Source organism: Mytilus trossulus, chromosome 3 (assembly GCF_036588685.1).
Source record: "Mytilus trossulus isolate FHL-02 chromosome 3, PNRI_Mtr1.1.1.hap1, whole genome shotgun sequence".
NCBI lineage: Eukaryota > Metazoa > Mollusca > Bivalvia > Mytilida > Mytilidae > Mytilus > Mytilus trossulus.
Window position 1 is genome coordinate 44830623 of NC_086375.1, and position 17933 is coordinate 44848555.

The 17933-nt window shown below is 30.8% G+C and overlaps 2 protein-coding genes across 2 annotated transcripts in view; one reads left to right on the forward strand and one right to left on the reverse strand.

Annotated features, from left to right (window-relative positions):
- Positions 1–10583, reverse strand: part of LOC134711590 (uncharacterized) — a 35951-nt gene extending 25368 nt beyond the window's left edge. The window contains exons 1-7 of the mRNA XM_063572279.1: positions 10501–10583; positions 7180–7593; positions 6797–6941; positions 5965–6064; positions 5519–5638; positions 1955–2011; positions 1540–1707 (exon numbers count right to left, since the gene is read on the reverse strand). Coding sequence (XP_063428349.1) covers positions 1540–1707; positions 1955–2011; positions 5519–5638; positions 5965–6064; positions 6797–6941; positions 7180–7540 — 951 coding nt within the window. The 5' untranslated portion in view covers positions 7541–7593; positions 10501–10583. The remainder of the gene's footprint in view (positions 1–1539; positions 1708–1954; positions 2012–5518; positions 5639–5964; positions 6065–6796; positions 6942–7179; positions 7594–10500) is intronic.
- A 7144-nt stretch (positions 10584–17727) lies between these two features.
- The window catches only part of LOC134711592 (UDP-glucose:glycoprotein glucosyltransferase 1-like), a 53779-nt gene continuing 53573 nt past the window's right edge, over positions 17728–17933 (forward strand). Inside the window, exon 1 of the mRNA XM_063572280.1 lies at positions 17728–17807. Coding sequence (XP_063428350.1) covers positions 17790–17807 — 18 coding nt within the window. The 5' untranslated portion in view covers positions 17728–17789. The remainder of the gene's footprint in view (positions 17808–17933) is intronic.

Sequence of the window (17933 nt, forward strand, 5' to 3'; positions counted from 1 at the left end):
CGTATTACATTTTTCAATAATATCTAAACCTCATCCTAGCCGGTGGAAAAAAGCCCCAACCTAATTTGTAATTACTTATCTTAAGTCATTGTAATTATTTAATTTCTTTAGTAACAGTCATTGTAATTATTTAATTTCTTTAGCAACAAAGTCATTGTAATTATTTTTTTCTTTAGTAAAAAATTCATTGTAATAATTTAACTACTATAGTAAAAAAGTCATTGTAATAATTTAACTACTATAGTAACAAATTCATTGTCATAATTTAACTACTTTTAAATTAGTAACAAGGTCATTTTATTATGTCTTTGTCATTATTTAATTACTTTACTTTATTACCTAACATCACAGATCAACTTGCACTGCTTTTACTTTATAACAAAAATGTAAGTTTTAACCGTGGTGTAGTGGTTAGTGCATCGGACTACTAACACAAAGGTTTCTGGTTCGATTCCCGTTTGGGATGAAAATTTCAGGAACTCAATTTTCGTTTCTCCCTTGACACTATTCGCGAGTATGGTCTTGAGGAAACGATGATAGTCCGTCGGACGGGGACGATAAATGGCTGACCCGTGTTAAGAGAGAGCCATATCTCTTGCACGTTAAAGACACCCTTGTAGATTTCGAAAAAGAGTAGGCTAATGCCGCTACAAGGCAGCACTCGCACCCGCAAAGTGGAAAGGGATTAATATAAGTTGCAAAACTTGTTTCCCAATCCACTATAAATAAATATGTTTAAACTAAGTTTTAACAAAATACTATTTGTTATCCCCAAAAATAACCTACCCAGTCAAAAATTTCCCTAGAGACTAAACTCATAACACTTTTGAATATAATCATATCATAAAATATAATATAATATAATCGTAACTGAGAATCAATATTTTTCATTCTGTAAAACAAAGAATTTAAATTAAAGTGTACCGGTATATAGGATCATATTCAAAACAGTGTGGTCCTGGCCATTGATTGATGACCTAAATTATCCCATTGACTGGGACAGATTAGGTGAACGTTTGTCAGTAAGAATCACTGCTCACTATGTACTTGTTAAAGACACTGAATCTGTGGGGTCACCAAAGGTTCTCAACACCTAAAAAAAGCAATTCGAAAAACGAATACGGAATAATATGATGTGTTGATTTATATCAATAATATAAATTAAAACATAAAGGTTATTCCTGAATAATTTTTCAATTATTTTATTATTAAAGGCGTTAAGAACCTTTAGTGACCCCACAGTTTAAATTCTATAATAAGTAAGAATTGAGCAATGGTCGTTACAGACAAACGTTCACCTAATCTGTCCCAGTCAATGGGATAATTTAGGTTGTCAATTAATGGCCAGGACCACACTGTTTTGAATATGATTCTACTGTTGATTTGTAATGTGTCAAAAAAGTTATGATGACTGATAAATTATCCAAGCTTGAAACTGCATTAAATTGCTTTTAGTCAACAAATTTTCACCGGTCAACTACTAAAAGTAACTTTCACAACAGTTTATTAAGCATCCAAGTACTTTCAACAAATAATTACCATTGTTGCCTCTGTAAAATCTCCTTCATATTCTAAACTACTAGCATATCCACTTGTCCTTGAAAACTGTTCATAACCTTGTAAAATTATGGCTTCATTGTCCTCCATAACTTCCATAAATAGCATTGAAGTTAACAACTCTGGACAAACAGAAAATCTTATTTCTTCCTAAAATGTAAACATGATTAAAGTGATTAGTGTGATTTGATGTACTGTACAATACCTTTGGTAATTGCTGTTATCTTATATGCATAAATTTTCTACTACATGAAACAGTAATGAATTTGAACTGTTTTTGTCTTTAAATTTTGTTATATATATAATTACAATTTAAATGATGTCCATGCTAAACATGTTTTTTCATAATATAATGGTGTTTGTGAAATATAACACTACAATTAAAAGATAGGTTTACCTGTACACGGCCTTTAGATAATACCCCTCCACCAATGTATTGGTTTGCAAAGTCAACCTGCCACAAAATAAAATATATCATTATACAGAAAGAAAACAATTCATGACGAATGCATATGGAGTTTATATCTCACAGTTGATAAAATATTCAAGAAATTCCCTTTCTTAACATAATATCTTTGCTAGATGGTTGTTACTGACAAGTAAGCTATTCAATCAAAGGTTCCAAGTGGTATTATTACAGTTGTAGTTTGAAGATGGTGGATTGTTAACAAATATTGGTGTCACAGAAGATCTCAATTCATAGTTCTAGCCTCTTTTTCTAACTTCAGATTTGTTCTTGCAATAGAAACACTTCTTGTCATATTTACGGAGCAAGGGCCCTATGTAGCCCCTGAGTTCATCAACGTTTTTTTCTGTTTAACTCAGAGTTGGGGTAATTGTAATTGTAATCGTTAATCAGCTGTAATTGATTACAATTCTTCAAGTAATCATTGTAATCATTAATCAGCCAAAAATCTGATTACATGTAATTTAATTTAATCAATTACTTTTCAAAATACCCTGTACTCCTGATTACTTTATGATTACATTCTGATTACAATAAAAAAAATCTTAAACTGTGTGTATGGTCAATAAAGGAAACTTTTTGTTATTTTTATTCAATTTATATTGAGCATGTTAAGATAGTTTGGTTTACTTTATTTTTTATAAAACATGACAATTGGTTTGTATACTTCAGTAAACCAGATGCTCCGCAGGGCGTAGCTTTATACGACCGCAGAGGTTGAACCCTGAACGGTTGGGGCAAGTATGGACACAACATTCAAGCTGGATTCCGCTCTAAATTTGGATTGTGATTAAATAGTTGACACAGCATAGGTTTCTGACACAGAATGAATGTATTCAAATGAACTTAAATTTTTTGTTTTCTCTTAGAGCAATTCACTATGCTGTTGAATATTAACCTCTCAAAAAAATGTTTGAAGAAATTTTCTTTTTATTTATGAAATTTCAAATGAGAAAAATTGAACCCAATTTTTTATTCACATCCCCCTTTCCCTTATTCCAAAACTTATTTCAATTAAAATATTCTAATGGAGTTTGCAACAATTACTACTCATTTAAATACATCATAAAATATTAAGATGTAAAATTTTGTTAAAATCAAACTTAGTTTCATTTTGGACCCTTTGCACTTTAATTTAGACCAATTTTAAAACTGGACCAAAAATTAAGAATCTACATACACAGTTAGATTTGGCATATCAAAGAACCCCAATTATTCAATTTTTGTTGAAATCAAACAATGTTTAATTTTGGACCTTGATTTGGGCCAACTTAAAAACTGGGCCAATAATCAAAAATCTAAGTACATTTTTAGATTCAGCATATCAAAGAACCCCAAGATTTCAATTTTTGTTAAAATCAAACTAAGTTTAATTTTGGACCCTTTGGACCTTAATGTAGACCAATTTGAAAACGGGACCAAAAATTAAGAATCTACATACACAGTTAGATTCGGCATATTAAAGAACCCCAATTATTCAATTTTGATGAAATCAAACAAAGTTTAATTTTGGACCCTTTGGGCCCCTTTTTCCTTAACTGATGGGACCAAAACTCCCAAAATCAATACCAACCCTCCTTTTATAGTCATAAACCTTGTGTTTAAATTTCATAGATTTCTATTTATTTATACTAACGCTATGGTGTGAAAACCAAGAAAAATGCTTATTTGGGTCCCTTTTTGGCCCCTAATTCCTAAACTGTTGGGACCGAAACTCCAAAAATCAATACCAACCTTCCTTTTGTGGTCATAAACATTGTGTTTAAATTTCATTGATTTCTATTTACTTTAACTAAAGTTATTGTGCGAAAACCAAGAATAATGCTTATTTGGGCCCTTTTTTTGCCCCTAATTCCTATACTGTTGAAACCAAAACTCCCAAAATCAATCCCAACCTTTCTTTTGTGGTCATAAACCTTGTGTCAAAATTTCATAGATTTCTATTAACTTAAACTAAAGTTATAGTGCGAAAACCAAGAAAATGCTTATTTGGGCCCTTTTTGGCCCCTAATTCCTAAAATGTTGGGACCAAAACTCCCAAAATCAATACCAGCCTTCTTTTTATGGTCATAAACCTTGTGTAAAAATTTCATAGATTTCTATTCACTTTTACTAAAGTTAGAGTGCGAAAACTAAAAGTATTCGGACGACAACGACGACGACGACGCCAACGTGATAGCAATATACGACGAAAATTTTTTCAAAATTTGCGGTCGTATAAAAATAAACTGTTACAGTATTGAAAAGTCATCAATAGCCTAAGAGAGACATATAATACAATTATATGTTTCTGGCCTTAGTAAAAAATATTGTACATATATTCACAATTTAAAGATGTACATACATATATTTGATAAATAATGTTATATTCAAGTAATACTTTTCTTTAACCCTTAATTATAATCTTTTATTAATGTTGTGATTTTTGTCATCTTTGAATGGGCCGCTTTGAATTGACAGGTAGGAAACCAATTAAGGTTTGTTTTTATTGCAATTACCAACTGAGTATAGCTGTAGGACAATATATATGGTAAAAGATAAATTAGACAAGTGATAATTTATCCAATTAGCACAAAATTAATTAAAAGTTGGGCAAATATCTTGTTTAAAATAAACAAATTTTTGTATGTATTTGGACTGGACATGTAAAATGCAATGATTTTTTAGGACTTGTATTTTGTTTACAATTTGATTAAACTGGTTCAATTTCATCCATATTTTAACTCCCATAAACTGTACCTTGAAACAAATATAAATTAAAGTCTAGAATATGTCAGAAGACAAACAGCAAATGCTTTTTATAAGCTATATTCAATTGAAGTCAAAATAATTCAGAGATTAATGATGATAAAGTGCAATGGGTCGTAACCCGTAAACCAGTGACACAATGTTCATGTATGTATGATGTGAACTTTTGAGGTTTATTAAATAGATGAAGTTTGAAGTTATCATTTTATAATATAGCAAACACAATACTTTCTAAAAAATGCTATAGTTATATAATAAACATTTATTCATTCACATCATGCAAAATGTTTATTTTTTTAATTCATTGTAATCAGATGTAATCATGATTACTTTGCCAATGTAATCATTAATTCAATCAGACACTTTCAGAAATGATGTAATCATTAATTTAATTTAATCGTACAAATGACAAAGTAATTGTAATTTAATCAATTACATTAAAAGTAATCGGACCCATCTCTGGTTTAACTTTGTTTTTTTATGTAGTGAATTGTGGACTTATTTCGTCTTTTCATACTTTTTGTTTTACCGATAAGGTTGTCACTTTTCATTGAATTGCTATTTGTAAGAAAATAGAGTTCTGTTCATAGAAGCAAGTAAAAATATATTGAATATACTTCAACATTACATATACTTATGTTTACAATTTTTATATACCATCAGTTAAATTCATCTCTATAATATTTCATCTGAATTGAGAGCTGCCATTGAAATTCATTCTCTAAAACTTTTTGAAATTTCCCTCACCTCTATTGCACTACATCCCGCATCTTCTATAATACCATCCTGATGAACTATAAGGGGACATAACTCTACATCACAGTTCAACCATGTATCCATACAAGGTAGCTCATCCCATGGAATTACCTTAATAAAATTGCCCAAGAAAGTCATAAGTATGATATGTGAATTTATTTAGAAGAGCACTACATAACAACATTGCACAGTTCCAAACTTTCCCAAATTGGGATAAGACACCCTTTTGGCAAGGTGAGCTAAAGCAGTCTAAAATCTCATGGTATAAAAAGTGGTTATTTAAATGTGTTTCTTCAGCTAAAAAGAATTGACTAAAAGATATTACATTATTGTAGTAATCAAACCATTTCTAAAAATATGATTATCATATACTGAAAGTACAAAGTTCTCTTTATGAACAGGTGTATATTCTAATGAACATAGAAATATATATTTACCTGTCTAACAAATGTAACACTGCCCTGAATTTCAAATCTTCTGTCAGCTACCTTCTCAAAGTAATTCAAAACACATCTCAATTTTGCTTGCTGAGATGATCTGAAAATAAAAATTTTACCATATTGATGAGGTATATTATAAGTTACACAGTGTGCAATTGTCCTAATACGAGCATTTATCGGTTATTCGTATGTTTTCCCTTTGATCTTACTGCCTAATATTTTCAAGTATCAACATACTGGCTGTATCACTGAAAATATTAGGCAATAAATTGTGTGACGTCATAATTACCGATAAACAGAATAATAGGAAGTTTCGTTTTTGATACTGACTATATCATGATGGAATATCTTAACTCGCCCTAACGGGCTGGTATAGATATTCCACATGATACAGTCAGTATCAAAAACGAAACTACCTATTATTTTATATTTATCTGGTCAATAAAATTCATAACGGGTGAGGAAGATAATTTCAATTCACGTAATAAATAAGGGAGATAATTCCAATTGACGTGATAAAAATATTGTACTGAAATTTATTAGGACAATATCAGCCAATCAAATTGCGAGAAATTACTCTAAATCAGGATAAATACATTTACTAGCATTGCAGGACAAATCATATTCAAACTCTTATAGTTAAATCCTAACAAATTGTAAATGTAAAAGAGCAAAGATAAAAGTAACTGACAAGACTTAAAAATATTGTACAATATCAAAATGTTTATCTTTTTTTCTGTCTTTCCTTCAGAACAACATCAAAAAAGAAAGAAGATGCAATACTTGTGAACTTAGAACAAAAGTAACATTTATTACTCGAAAAACTTACAATTCTGGAAGAAACTTGAAAAAATGAGTAAAGTTAATATCATTGAGCTTTCTCCTAGGGCCTCTACACTGTCTTGGAAATAAGCATAGAAATCCACTGGCTAGTATACTGGCAACGCACTGCTTATTAAGTACAGTTTCACTACCTGAAAATAGACGATGAAGATTAATGATTCAGATTAATTCTATGATCATGAGGCAATTGTGTGGTGTGAATCTTAGGCTTTGAAGGCAAGCTGTATGAGAACATACATATGATTCAATTCCTTTGGTGAATACCAAGCTACCAATTAATGATGATAAATCGCAACTTTTATTAACATTTTCAAATATTATATGTGTAATTTTTCCCCAGACTCAAAATGATAAAAACTAAATATTTACCTATCTGTTGTCTACTATATAGTACACCACTCAGAGGAACAACATTTGGAAGTTCTAAAGCAAAATCAACTATAGCTGGGAATGTAGAACGTAGAAATGTTCGCTTCTCAACTTGAGATGCTGTCTTCTGTAAAAACTCCACTAAACCATAGAAAACACAACTTTTAAAATGTATTCTAGATGAAGATTCTGATTCTTCTTTACAAAGATTGACTATTTCCTGATGCTTTGTGGCCCATTCTCGTAAACTGCATGTAGGATCCTGGACACAGTTTTTCAAGTTTTCCAAACCATCTCGTATGACATGCCATGTTGGTAGGTGACAGGGCAGACGTAATGCGTCAAAAGCATCATCATTCATTGTGTTAACTTCTTACAATGTATCCCAGTGAACTCCATTTAGAAATTCACGACCTAAAAAAACAATTAAAACATTATTTACAAAAAAAGCTTTTGCATAGTACAGGTAAATAACATGAATTTTCACTTCCAATACCATAACTTTAAAAACTTTATGATGTATCAGTTTGTAAATTTTGTTTAATACATTTTTAGAACACCATTTCCTTTCCTTTCATTAATGGCTATTATCGCCTATAATTATTTATAATGGATGTTATATGTCTTTTTGTTCAGTATTGATTTTATATTATCTATAGGAAACGAATTTCATATTTTTTCCAAAATTGATCATTAATGTACCTTTTTAGTAATACATGTATTTGTAATTACTTGGTACTATTTATAACTAATTCTAATTATACTCTATTTATAAAAAGATACCTTCCTCTAACCAACCAATTATAACAGTGAGTAGGATGTTAAATGCTCTTTTTTTATTGGTTTTTAATTGTCGATCAATATTCTATTTAAATGATTTATATGTATTTATTTATAACTTTTAACATCTGTTCAGCAACTGCTTACAAACATTATTTGTTCATGAAATAAGAGCGTTGCTTCAAATTAAAAACAATTTAATAGATTAGGACGAAAATAAAATATATTATTTTGCCAACTATAACTTTGAAACCTACATGTAGCATGTCAAACTAAGCCACATTGCAATCATACATTCTCTTTCTAAATAAAGTGTGTGTTTTAAATCTGGCATAGGGACTATGTACTCAAATACAATGTTAATTGACTAAGTTGCCAGTTTTCCTACCAAAGGTGGGTAGCTCTCTAAGGCACTCTAGCTTTGTCTAGCAATAAAAACAGACCACCATGTATATAGCAAAAAGTGTTGAAAGTAGGGTTAAACACCAATTAATCAATCAAAATATTTTTTCTAGACTTTAAACTTGAAGTTAACATGTTCAATCATTCACCTCTCCATTATAAACACAGAGCAGTGAATTCTGTCACACAAGACCTGGTGAATTATTTGAAAAAAACTTGAATTTTGAACATCAAACACTAATTCTAATTTAAGCATTGTGTACATTTCTTCTGGCATACATGTGTATGGTTAAATCAAAGGAAAAAATGATAATTAACTATTGATGAAACTACAACCAAATAACACAAAAATCATTTGCAACTTTTTACAAGAAAAGATGAAAATTAGAATCTGTACCAGCATAACTAGTATGCATGGCCACACTTAAAAATATTTTGGTTTGCCCTAACTTAGAAGGGTACAAACAGGGGTAGAATGCATTATGGTAGTCATTCGCTTTTCTTCTTTTTTTCAGCAAAGAGAAATTAAAGTGTCAGAGGTTATTTTAGTCCTCATACTATCTGAAGAATCTGATGAAAAAAAACTCACATATTAAAGGAAAATAAAAGATTCTGAGTTGGCAGCTATTTTCCGGGTAGATAGGGTTAGGGGAAAACAAACATTTTCAATTTATGGCCCAAATGAATGCAAGTGAGGTCTGTTTTAATTTAAAAGCAGTGCTTTCATTGTATCTATACTACTGTACATTCATTGTTAATAGACCATGACTTTGGGATATGGCAATATAATCTCAACAGTAATGAGTTGTGCCAGTGCTTAAACATTTGTATATGAAATATCACTGACCTACATGTACTTCTAGTGCTTCCCCTGAAAACGACCTGATCACAAATTTAAACTCATATTTAAACTATGCAAAAGTTACAAAGTAAATAAACCACAACTGAGGAGGAAGGACCCAATAAATGTAATCTAAAAGGAAGCGATATGTAAGTGTCAATGCTTACACTACTTCATACCAAATATCATTGATCTACCACTAATGGTTCCCATAAACTGATCTAATCACCAATTAAACATTGATGATGACGACTCTGCTAAGGCCTCAAGAAACAGCACAACTAATTAGTCTTGCCCTACTGACTTTGACAAGGCCTGGCAATAATTCTTAATTGTAGATCAATATTATTATTTTGCTTATATAACATTATAAACATTAATGGATCAGTATAATTATACATCTTATCGCTATTAGCCTTATCGGCCGGCTGAGTCAGCCGCTTGAACTTTTGACACAAACAACAATCACTTTTCCATTGTGGCGTCAGATATTTTGTTTCATGACGTCAAAATTTTACGGGAACCTGTGTGATATCCAGTAATGGCAGACAAATAGCGAAAAGGTGTATTCTCAGATCTGCAGTGACATCACAACATGTAACTGACCAATCAATGATTAGCATTTTTGTTATGTAAACAATGTTGAGAGGTGATGCGGATAAGATTCCTCTAGATTTTCCATAGACTTATTGCAAATTAATTTAATTGATATATATCGTAACCAGTTGAATATAGTAATTTTACTCTTTTAATACTGTTAAAGACACTATATAATATCTATATTTTGATTTTTAACATACTATAACCTCTGGTTAAAAAATAATCGGCAATATAAATAATCAGTAATCCCCTTCAAATAGATGAAAAATCTAGAGGAATCCGGATAGCATCACCTCCTGACAAATGTAAATGCCAGGATGTCCGGATCTGAGAATAATTTGAGATGCTACATAAATGAGGGATGAATGGGTGCCCCCTCATTACGAATAACTTTAATATGATTTAAAATGTCATGATTATGTGAACAAATTTATACTGTAATAGCATATCAGAGTGTCTATGTATTCATTAAAAGGCACTGACGCTCTTAAATGAATGGTCATACTGCATAATGGTGCTGGGACAACTTCAGAAATTATTCATATTTATTTTTTTATGATTTTCAGTTTTATTTTAGCTGAAATGATCAACAGCAGAGTGGCATACATATTATACCACTTTGAATTAACATATTTTTGGAGGGAATACTATTATCTATTTGTGTTATATTGTAACAAAATGTTTAGATTATGTATTACTAGAAATTATGCTTGAAAATGAGCCCCTTCTCACTGTCAACATTGTCAAGTCAACTACATGTGCGCATGAATGGAGAAGAAAATTACTTCCGGGCAAAAACCTGGGGACTGTTTCAAAATGTGCTGTACTCTTTAATGTTAAAGATCTAAATGGAAAAAAAAATTAAGTTATAGAATTTAGACTACACTTCATCGAGCAACAATCGGTATTGAAATTATAAGTCTAGAGGAAGCAAAACTGCTAAAGCCATGGCAAAACAAAACCCGTCTAAAATACAGGTCTGAAAAATACTACATAGAAAGCTGAGCAACATCAACCTGGTCATATGTAAAAAAAAAAAATCGGTACAAAAAGATTAATTGTATAACAAATAAATATTTGTTATTTTTTTCTTGACTTTAACATCAAGTTTGAGACTACTATTGGTCGAGGACCAGTTACCGTCATTTTTTGTCAGTATATTTCATTTATCTTCTTAACGTGACAACATTTAAATATATCCTTTGACAAGGAAAGTGGTTACCAAAAATACTTTAATATTTCAATTGGTCAGTATTTAAAATTAACTGAAATTTTCGAAATATTTACTTTTCACGGCGTCCGATTTCGTACGAGATTTGAAGATGTCGAAGAACAGTAACCGTCAGCACCGTATAGTAGTCTCAGATTAAGTGGATATCAATTTCTAGTAAATTTTCATAATTTTGAAAGAAACGAAGAATTTGCGACAAAAACCACAATGTAGAACATTTTTAGAACACATTTTTTGATAATTTTGTTCAATATAATATCTCAATCAACAAATTCAAATTGAGACTGAACTCCGGGATTGTGCAACAATCCGATGATATGCATTACCTCACCCCCCAAATACTTGAATATTAAAGATAAAGTCCGCGATTTTTTACTTATCGTCTAAATATTTTGTTTAAGTGGTATTAGCTGTCAAATTCAAGTTCACCTATTTGACTCAAATTATCATGACATATTTGATTTATAACATTCTCAAACGTATGTCGAAACAGAGACATATAATCTCTGGTCGAAATTATAATTAAACATACCCAACTATATCAGTCCTATTCAGGACCGATAACTCTGTCGATAGATATTATCGGGTGTACAATATTGTTAAAACCAGATCAATCGTATTATACGTCTTTGTTGGAATGTAAACAATAACTCTTTTTTTACGCAATTTAAACTTTATTTCGATGCATTGCCTGGATTAAGTTTTAAAAATTGAATTAAAAAATAAATAACAATAAAATCATATTCAATGATCGAAATAAATTTAAATTAAAATTTGAATCAGAATATTTCTTTGAAATAATTATGGAAACATATAAATATTTGAATGCCTTTTAAGCAAAAAATATTTTTTTAATGAAATTTTCATAATATTCTTATTTTCCTGAAGTTTATTATGAACCATACTTCTTCTGATTTGACACAGGAAGATTTGTACATTTATGAAAACATTTGTATATCACAAAATTTAAACTCTGGTAAAACATGTATACACACTGACAGGATGTTGAATGTCACCTGGTTGCTTTTGGTTTGCACGTCTACCTGACAATATATTATGATGTAACATTATAATCCAAGTTAGATTTCACCTGTTCAGTCAACGAATCAAATTTTGAAGGTATAGAATATTTATCTATTATAATTGGACATTATTTTTTTTCTCTTAGGATGAAATTTTTTTATGTTTTGTTTTAAAAGAAATGTATAAATATATTTCTAAAGAAAGATAAAATATACAGAATACTTGGATACACCTTTAAAAACGAAGAGATTTTTTTTTATTATAGATATTGAAACTATTTTTTGGTAACAGTATCTCCTAGATGAATATCTGTCAAAATAAATGTTTCCGTGTCACACTTAATAATATATTTTTTTTTATTAAGAAATTTTGAAATCAAGGATATTGAAATATCACTAAAGGAAAATAACAGAATCATCAGAGATTCTTTATAAAAAAAATAGTTATAATCTAGGAAAGTCTTACTATAGAAATCATTGATGTGATGCAACATTTTCATAGGATACATCAGCCGCCATTTTGAAAAATCTCGGAAAATTCCCTTATTTAACTCGATGTTTGACCGAATTTGCCCTGAAATTAAACTGTTTTAAGTACTATTCTTCGCCAGCTATATGTTTAAATATACTTAATCGATTTGCAAAGTTTGAGTTTTATTTACAGAATTTCTTTATTTGTTATAAAAGTAGACATGGATATCGGTAATTTAGCATTGAGTCAACGGAGAAATGACGAGAAAAAGTGCAGGTTTTACGATTCCGATTTGACCGAATTAAATCAAAAATTAAACTGTTAAGACCAACATTGTTTGATAGAAATATGTTTGAATATCAAGGATTGATTTGCAAAATTAAGAAAACGGATCAGGTTTAAGAGAAAATTAAACTTTATTGAAGCATATATGCATTTTGTATGGGGAAATATAATACAAAATGGCGGCTTTTATACGTCACAAAAGTCACGTGATGTCTAACTTAGTTGGATATGAAAAAGAGTCGTCAATGAACAGTTCCAAATTCATGTACTGGATCATATATGTATCAGCACTTCCTGTGTTGTAGACTAAACACCATCCTTTTAGACATCGAGGTGACCCCAGAAGACTTTCGACGGCCATATAAGCCGAAATGCCTATATATATAAACGAGTCTAAATTTAAAACTACGTTCAAACCTACGATTGCTTTGGATAAAAACCGCCATTTTTATACGTGTGCATGTAAAACAAATTTCGATGTAGAATGGTCTAAATACAGCACAAACAACATTTCCCAAAAGACCCAAAAAGTGAAATAGTATATTTAAACAAAACGTATTTGACTAACAGGTAGAACAACTGATGTTCTTAAACCCTGCTGACTGCCATTGGCGATTACCAAATAGATGTAACAAAATGGATCTTAATATAAATTCAAGTTAATATTAAACAGAAAACGATAAACTTGTGGCTAAGTTGTTGTGCCACAAACACAAGGTGTCAATATTTTTTAAGTACACCAGATCTGTAACGGATTATTTCTTCCTCTGTGATATTTTATCCTGAGGATAATTTGTCACGGCAATTTTTTTCCAGGCATGGTATTTCACAGGTAGATTTTTTCCAGAGGAGTGAAAATCTATCTGTGTTGTGCGGATAGTATGTACCGGTATATATTGGCCGTACAGTATTTCACAGTACCTTGTTAAATATAGTCCCATCAACTAGTAAGTACGTTACTCACAATCAATATATACCTGACTATAATTATAAAATGATTCACAAAGGTAGAACAAATTTGCATAATTTATCAAAGGGAAAATGAAATTTTTCCTTGAATCTTATTTTTTATATATTCATTTATATAAAAAGATGACTTACAACATGATTTTTTAATAAGACGGATACAATTTAACAGGTAAATACTATCCAGCTGTTAGAATTGCTTTTGTTCCAAATTGTTATGCTTTAATTTATCTGATTTCCATATGCAACTACATGTACATCTTTGTCCCCCGACAAAACTATTTATATAGATAAAAATGTTATCATAATCAGATTCTTCAATTACTGTTAACAGTAGTAATGCAACTATATTTTTACCTTTTAAATACTTTTTAATTTATAATTGTACTGAGATCTAAAACAACTCATTTTACGTATTTCACTTCCCTTATTCAATCATGATATTATTTCACAATAACGATCTTTGAAATTATTTCGAGGTTTTTTTTCTGATGTTTAATCATAGATTTAATACCCATCTATGGTTTAATGATAATTTTCTTTTAAAAAGAATGATATTTACTTGATTATTTCAGGATTTTTTTCAATGATAATTTGTGAAATGAATCCCATAATGCATTATAACACATTTTTTTTTACAATATAGGTTTAATTCAAATACACTATTATTATTTCATAGTATTTGTAAAGGATAAGTTTTTACTAAGAACTATTCAATAAGTTAACTACCTAGATAGAATTTCACGACAGAGGAAAAAATATCCCAGGGAAATATTCTCCTCCGGATAAAAAAATAACAACAACTACTGTGACATTTTTTCCTCTGGATTAAATTTCACCCGGATATAACTTTGCTTTACACTTTGACGTCTTCAGATGGTTCCAACCTTCAACAGATGGTTCAACCCTGTACCATTACATCCTTCTAGCTCATACTATCTCTGCCATGCCATTACCATCAAGATGAACATTCTGCTGCTTCTCCTAGCTGTCTTACTGCTGTCTTCCTTGCCTTTCCGACGACTTTTTCTCATTGTCTGTAGTATCCCCCATACTCAATGACTGTGAAGGAAAACCTCTGCAGCATACTTCTACTGGGAACAGCCACACTTTCAATCCTCTCTCTCTGCATGTTGTCATCAGCTCTGTGTACTTTTTTTTTCTTCCGCTGGTATGTCTGTTTACATCTCTCTTCACAAGGAACTGTCAGTTATGCTGCTACTATCCTCTTTGACGACTGTTACCAAACTGCAATGTCTGGGCGTAGGGTTGTCAATACGCATCCAGGAAACACAAGCTTCTTGTCAATATCAGCCCTCACGTTTATTTCACTGTCATTGTCCAAGATGAAGTGCTGTTGTGACTTTGTTTCATTACCAGTATCTCCCTCTCTGACAAATCTGATATGCTTTGTCTCTGTTATTGGTTTCTTCTTCTTTCTTCTCTCAATATCAAGTCTGTCAAATGTTTTAGGATCTGGTCTTGCCGCAATCGATATCTTTCTTGTGTCAGAGAAACCTTACTGTCTGAAAATATGTGTGTCATAGTGCCTCTTTCACCACGTAACTTGCAGCTTTGTTCGTCTATCAGACCTCACTGGTATGAAGGGGAAGGAACTTATATCGTAGACTGAAAGCATGAATGAAATTCTGAATGATTCCATCCTCCATGCATAACTCTGCCCATGTGATCTTTCTTTTTTTGACAAATTCCACTTCATCCATGTTCCTTGACGACTAAGCTCTACTGCTTTTGACTTCCTCGGCTTATTAAAAGTTCGTCCTGATTACCTCTCACAGTGCTAACAGTATTTATCTTGCTTGAATATTGGATGATGTTGTTACTGTAAGATCATCCATGAACCCTCTTGTCTGTCTTTGGACCTCTTGTTTCTCTTTCTGTCTCCTTCATAAAACGACGAGAACAAATTTATTGCTGAAATTTTGATGGATCTATCTAAAGCAGTTGATTGTTTACCGCACGATTTACTTTTACTTAAATTGAAAGCATACGGTCTGTCTAAAAATTCTCTAAAATTATTAAAAAGTTATTTAGAAAACAAAAAACAACGCATTAAAATTGGAAGTTCTTACAGTGAATGGGATCGTATGATTAAAGGCGTACCAAAGGGTCAATTCTCGGTCCAGTTCTTTTTAATGTCTTCATAAATGACATATTTCATTTCAGTGTACAAAAAAGCACCATTTATAATTATGCTGATGACAATACTGTATCATTGTGTGATCATAATTTAGATAAAGTTGTTGAAAGTTTAGAAACTGATAGTTTAAATCTGATAAACTGGTTTTCTATAAATTTAATGAAGGCTAGTCTTGACAAATTTCAGACTATACTGTAACCATTGGAAAAAAGACAAATAAACATAATTTGATATTTAATTTAAATGGGAAAAAAATTCTTGCGAAGAAAATGTTAAACTTCTTGGAATAACTATAGATTCGGACTTAAATTTTAACAATCATATATTTGAAATATGTAAAAAGGCATCAAGACAACCAAATATTCTAAAACGTATGGGTAAATATTTAAACAGGCTAGGTAGGTTAACAGCATACTACTAATTCATACTTTCGAATTTTTAACTATTGTCCAGTAATTTAGCACTTCTGTAGTGAAAACAAATCTTTTAAAATGGAAAAAAATCAAGAAAGAGCTCTTAGATTCATTTATGAAGATTATGATAGTCCTTACGAAAAACTTCTAGAAAAATCTAAATTACTATCTTTGAAAATAAGAAGAATAAAAACAATGGCAATAGAAACATTTAAAAAAATTCACAAACTGAAAAAGTCCGAGCTACCTTCATGATTTGATCAATATAAAAATTAACAAGTATGATTTAAGATCACAGGAAACAGCAGTACTCCCAACTCGGAGTTCGAACTTCTAAGTATGGCTTAAGATCGTTTCGCTATAATGCTGCACAAATCTGGAATGAGCAACCAAACCATTGTCGAATGGAAACATCTTTTGACCAATTCAAAAAATTGGTACAAACATCATCCAAGTAACAGCTCATGCCAGTGCAGTGCATGCATATAGTGTTTATGCCTGTTTTATTTTACTTTTATTTTTTGTGTGACTACATGTATATGATTTGTGCAATCTTATTATTAACTTGTGCTATTTTTTAAGTGTACTATATACTTTTAACTTATATATGTCATTAATGGTATCGTACTATGCATTATAATTATGTTTAAAATTGTGTTGTTTTCATGACTTTTGTATGTGTGTATTGTATTGTGTGTGTATTGTATTTTGTTATCATTAAGTCGATTTGAAAAGCTCACTAGAGCTTGTGTTTATGTAGTTTATTGAATATCGACTCTTAATAAAACTTTGAATCTTGAATCTTGAAACTTCTCCTCTGAAACTACTGGGCCAAATTGGAACAAACTTGGTCACAATCATCATTAGGGTATCTAGTTTAAAAATTGTGTCCGATGATCTCGCCCAAACAAGATGGCCGACATGGCTAAAAATACAACATATAGGGTAAAATGCAGTTTTTGGCTCATATCTCTGAAACCAAAGCGTTTGAGAGCAAATCTGACATGGGATATTATTGTTTATCAGGTCAAGATCTATATATGCGCTTTTGCGAAATTTTCAGTTGAATCGGCCAACCCTTTGTTGGGTAGATGCCTATTAATAATTGAATAAAATATATTTGTTTACATCTCGTAGCTAATGCCACTTATATCACGATTCGAAAAAAAAATGAATTTCATTTTTTTTTTCGCCAGCTTTTTTCGAAAAGCTAATGCTTTTTCATGATTATTGATGGATTGTTTTGAGATTTTCCCCATACACAGTTGAGCAGTAAATTGACTTTATTTACCAAAAATACATATTGTCAATTAAATTTATTGCCAAAGTACTAATGCATATTATAAGTATAATATCTGCGTGAAGACAAAATAATTGTTTCTCAAAATAATATTTTTAGCAAATGAAAATGATCCACATCGTACCCGAACCTGTAACATGGCGCTGTCCATCAAGGTAACGTAAACGAAAAATTATTCTGTTCTTTGTCCACAGAAATCCGTTTAAAAGAAAGATTTTAAAGAAATTGAACACCATTTTATTTCGAACATTATTGTCCATTGAGTACAAATAAACAAAATC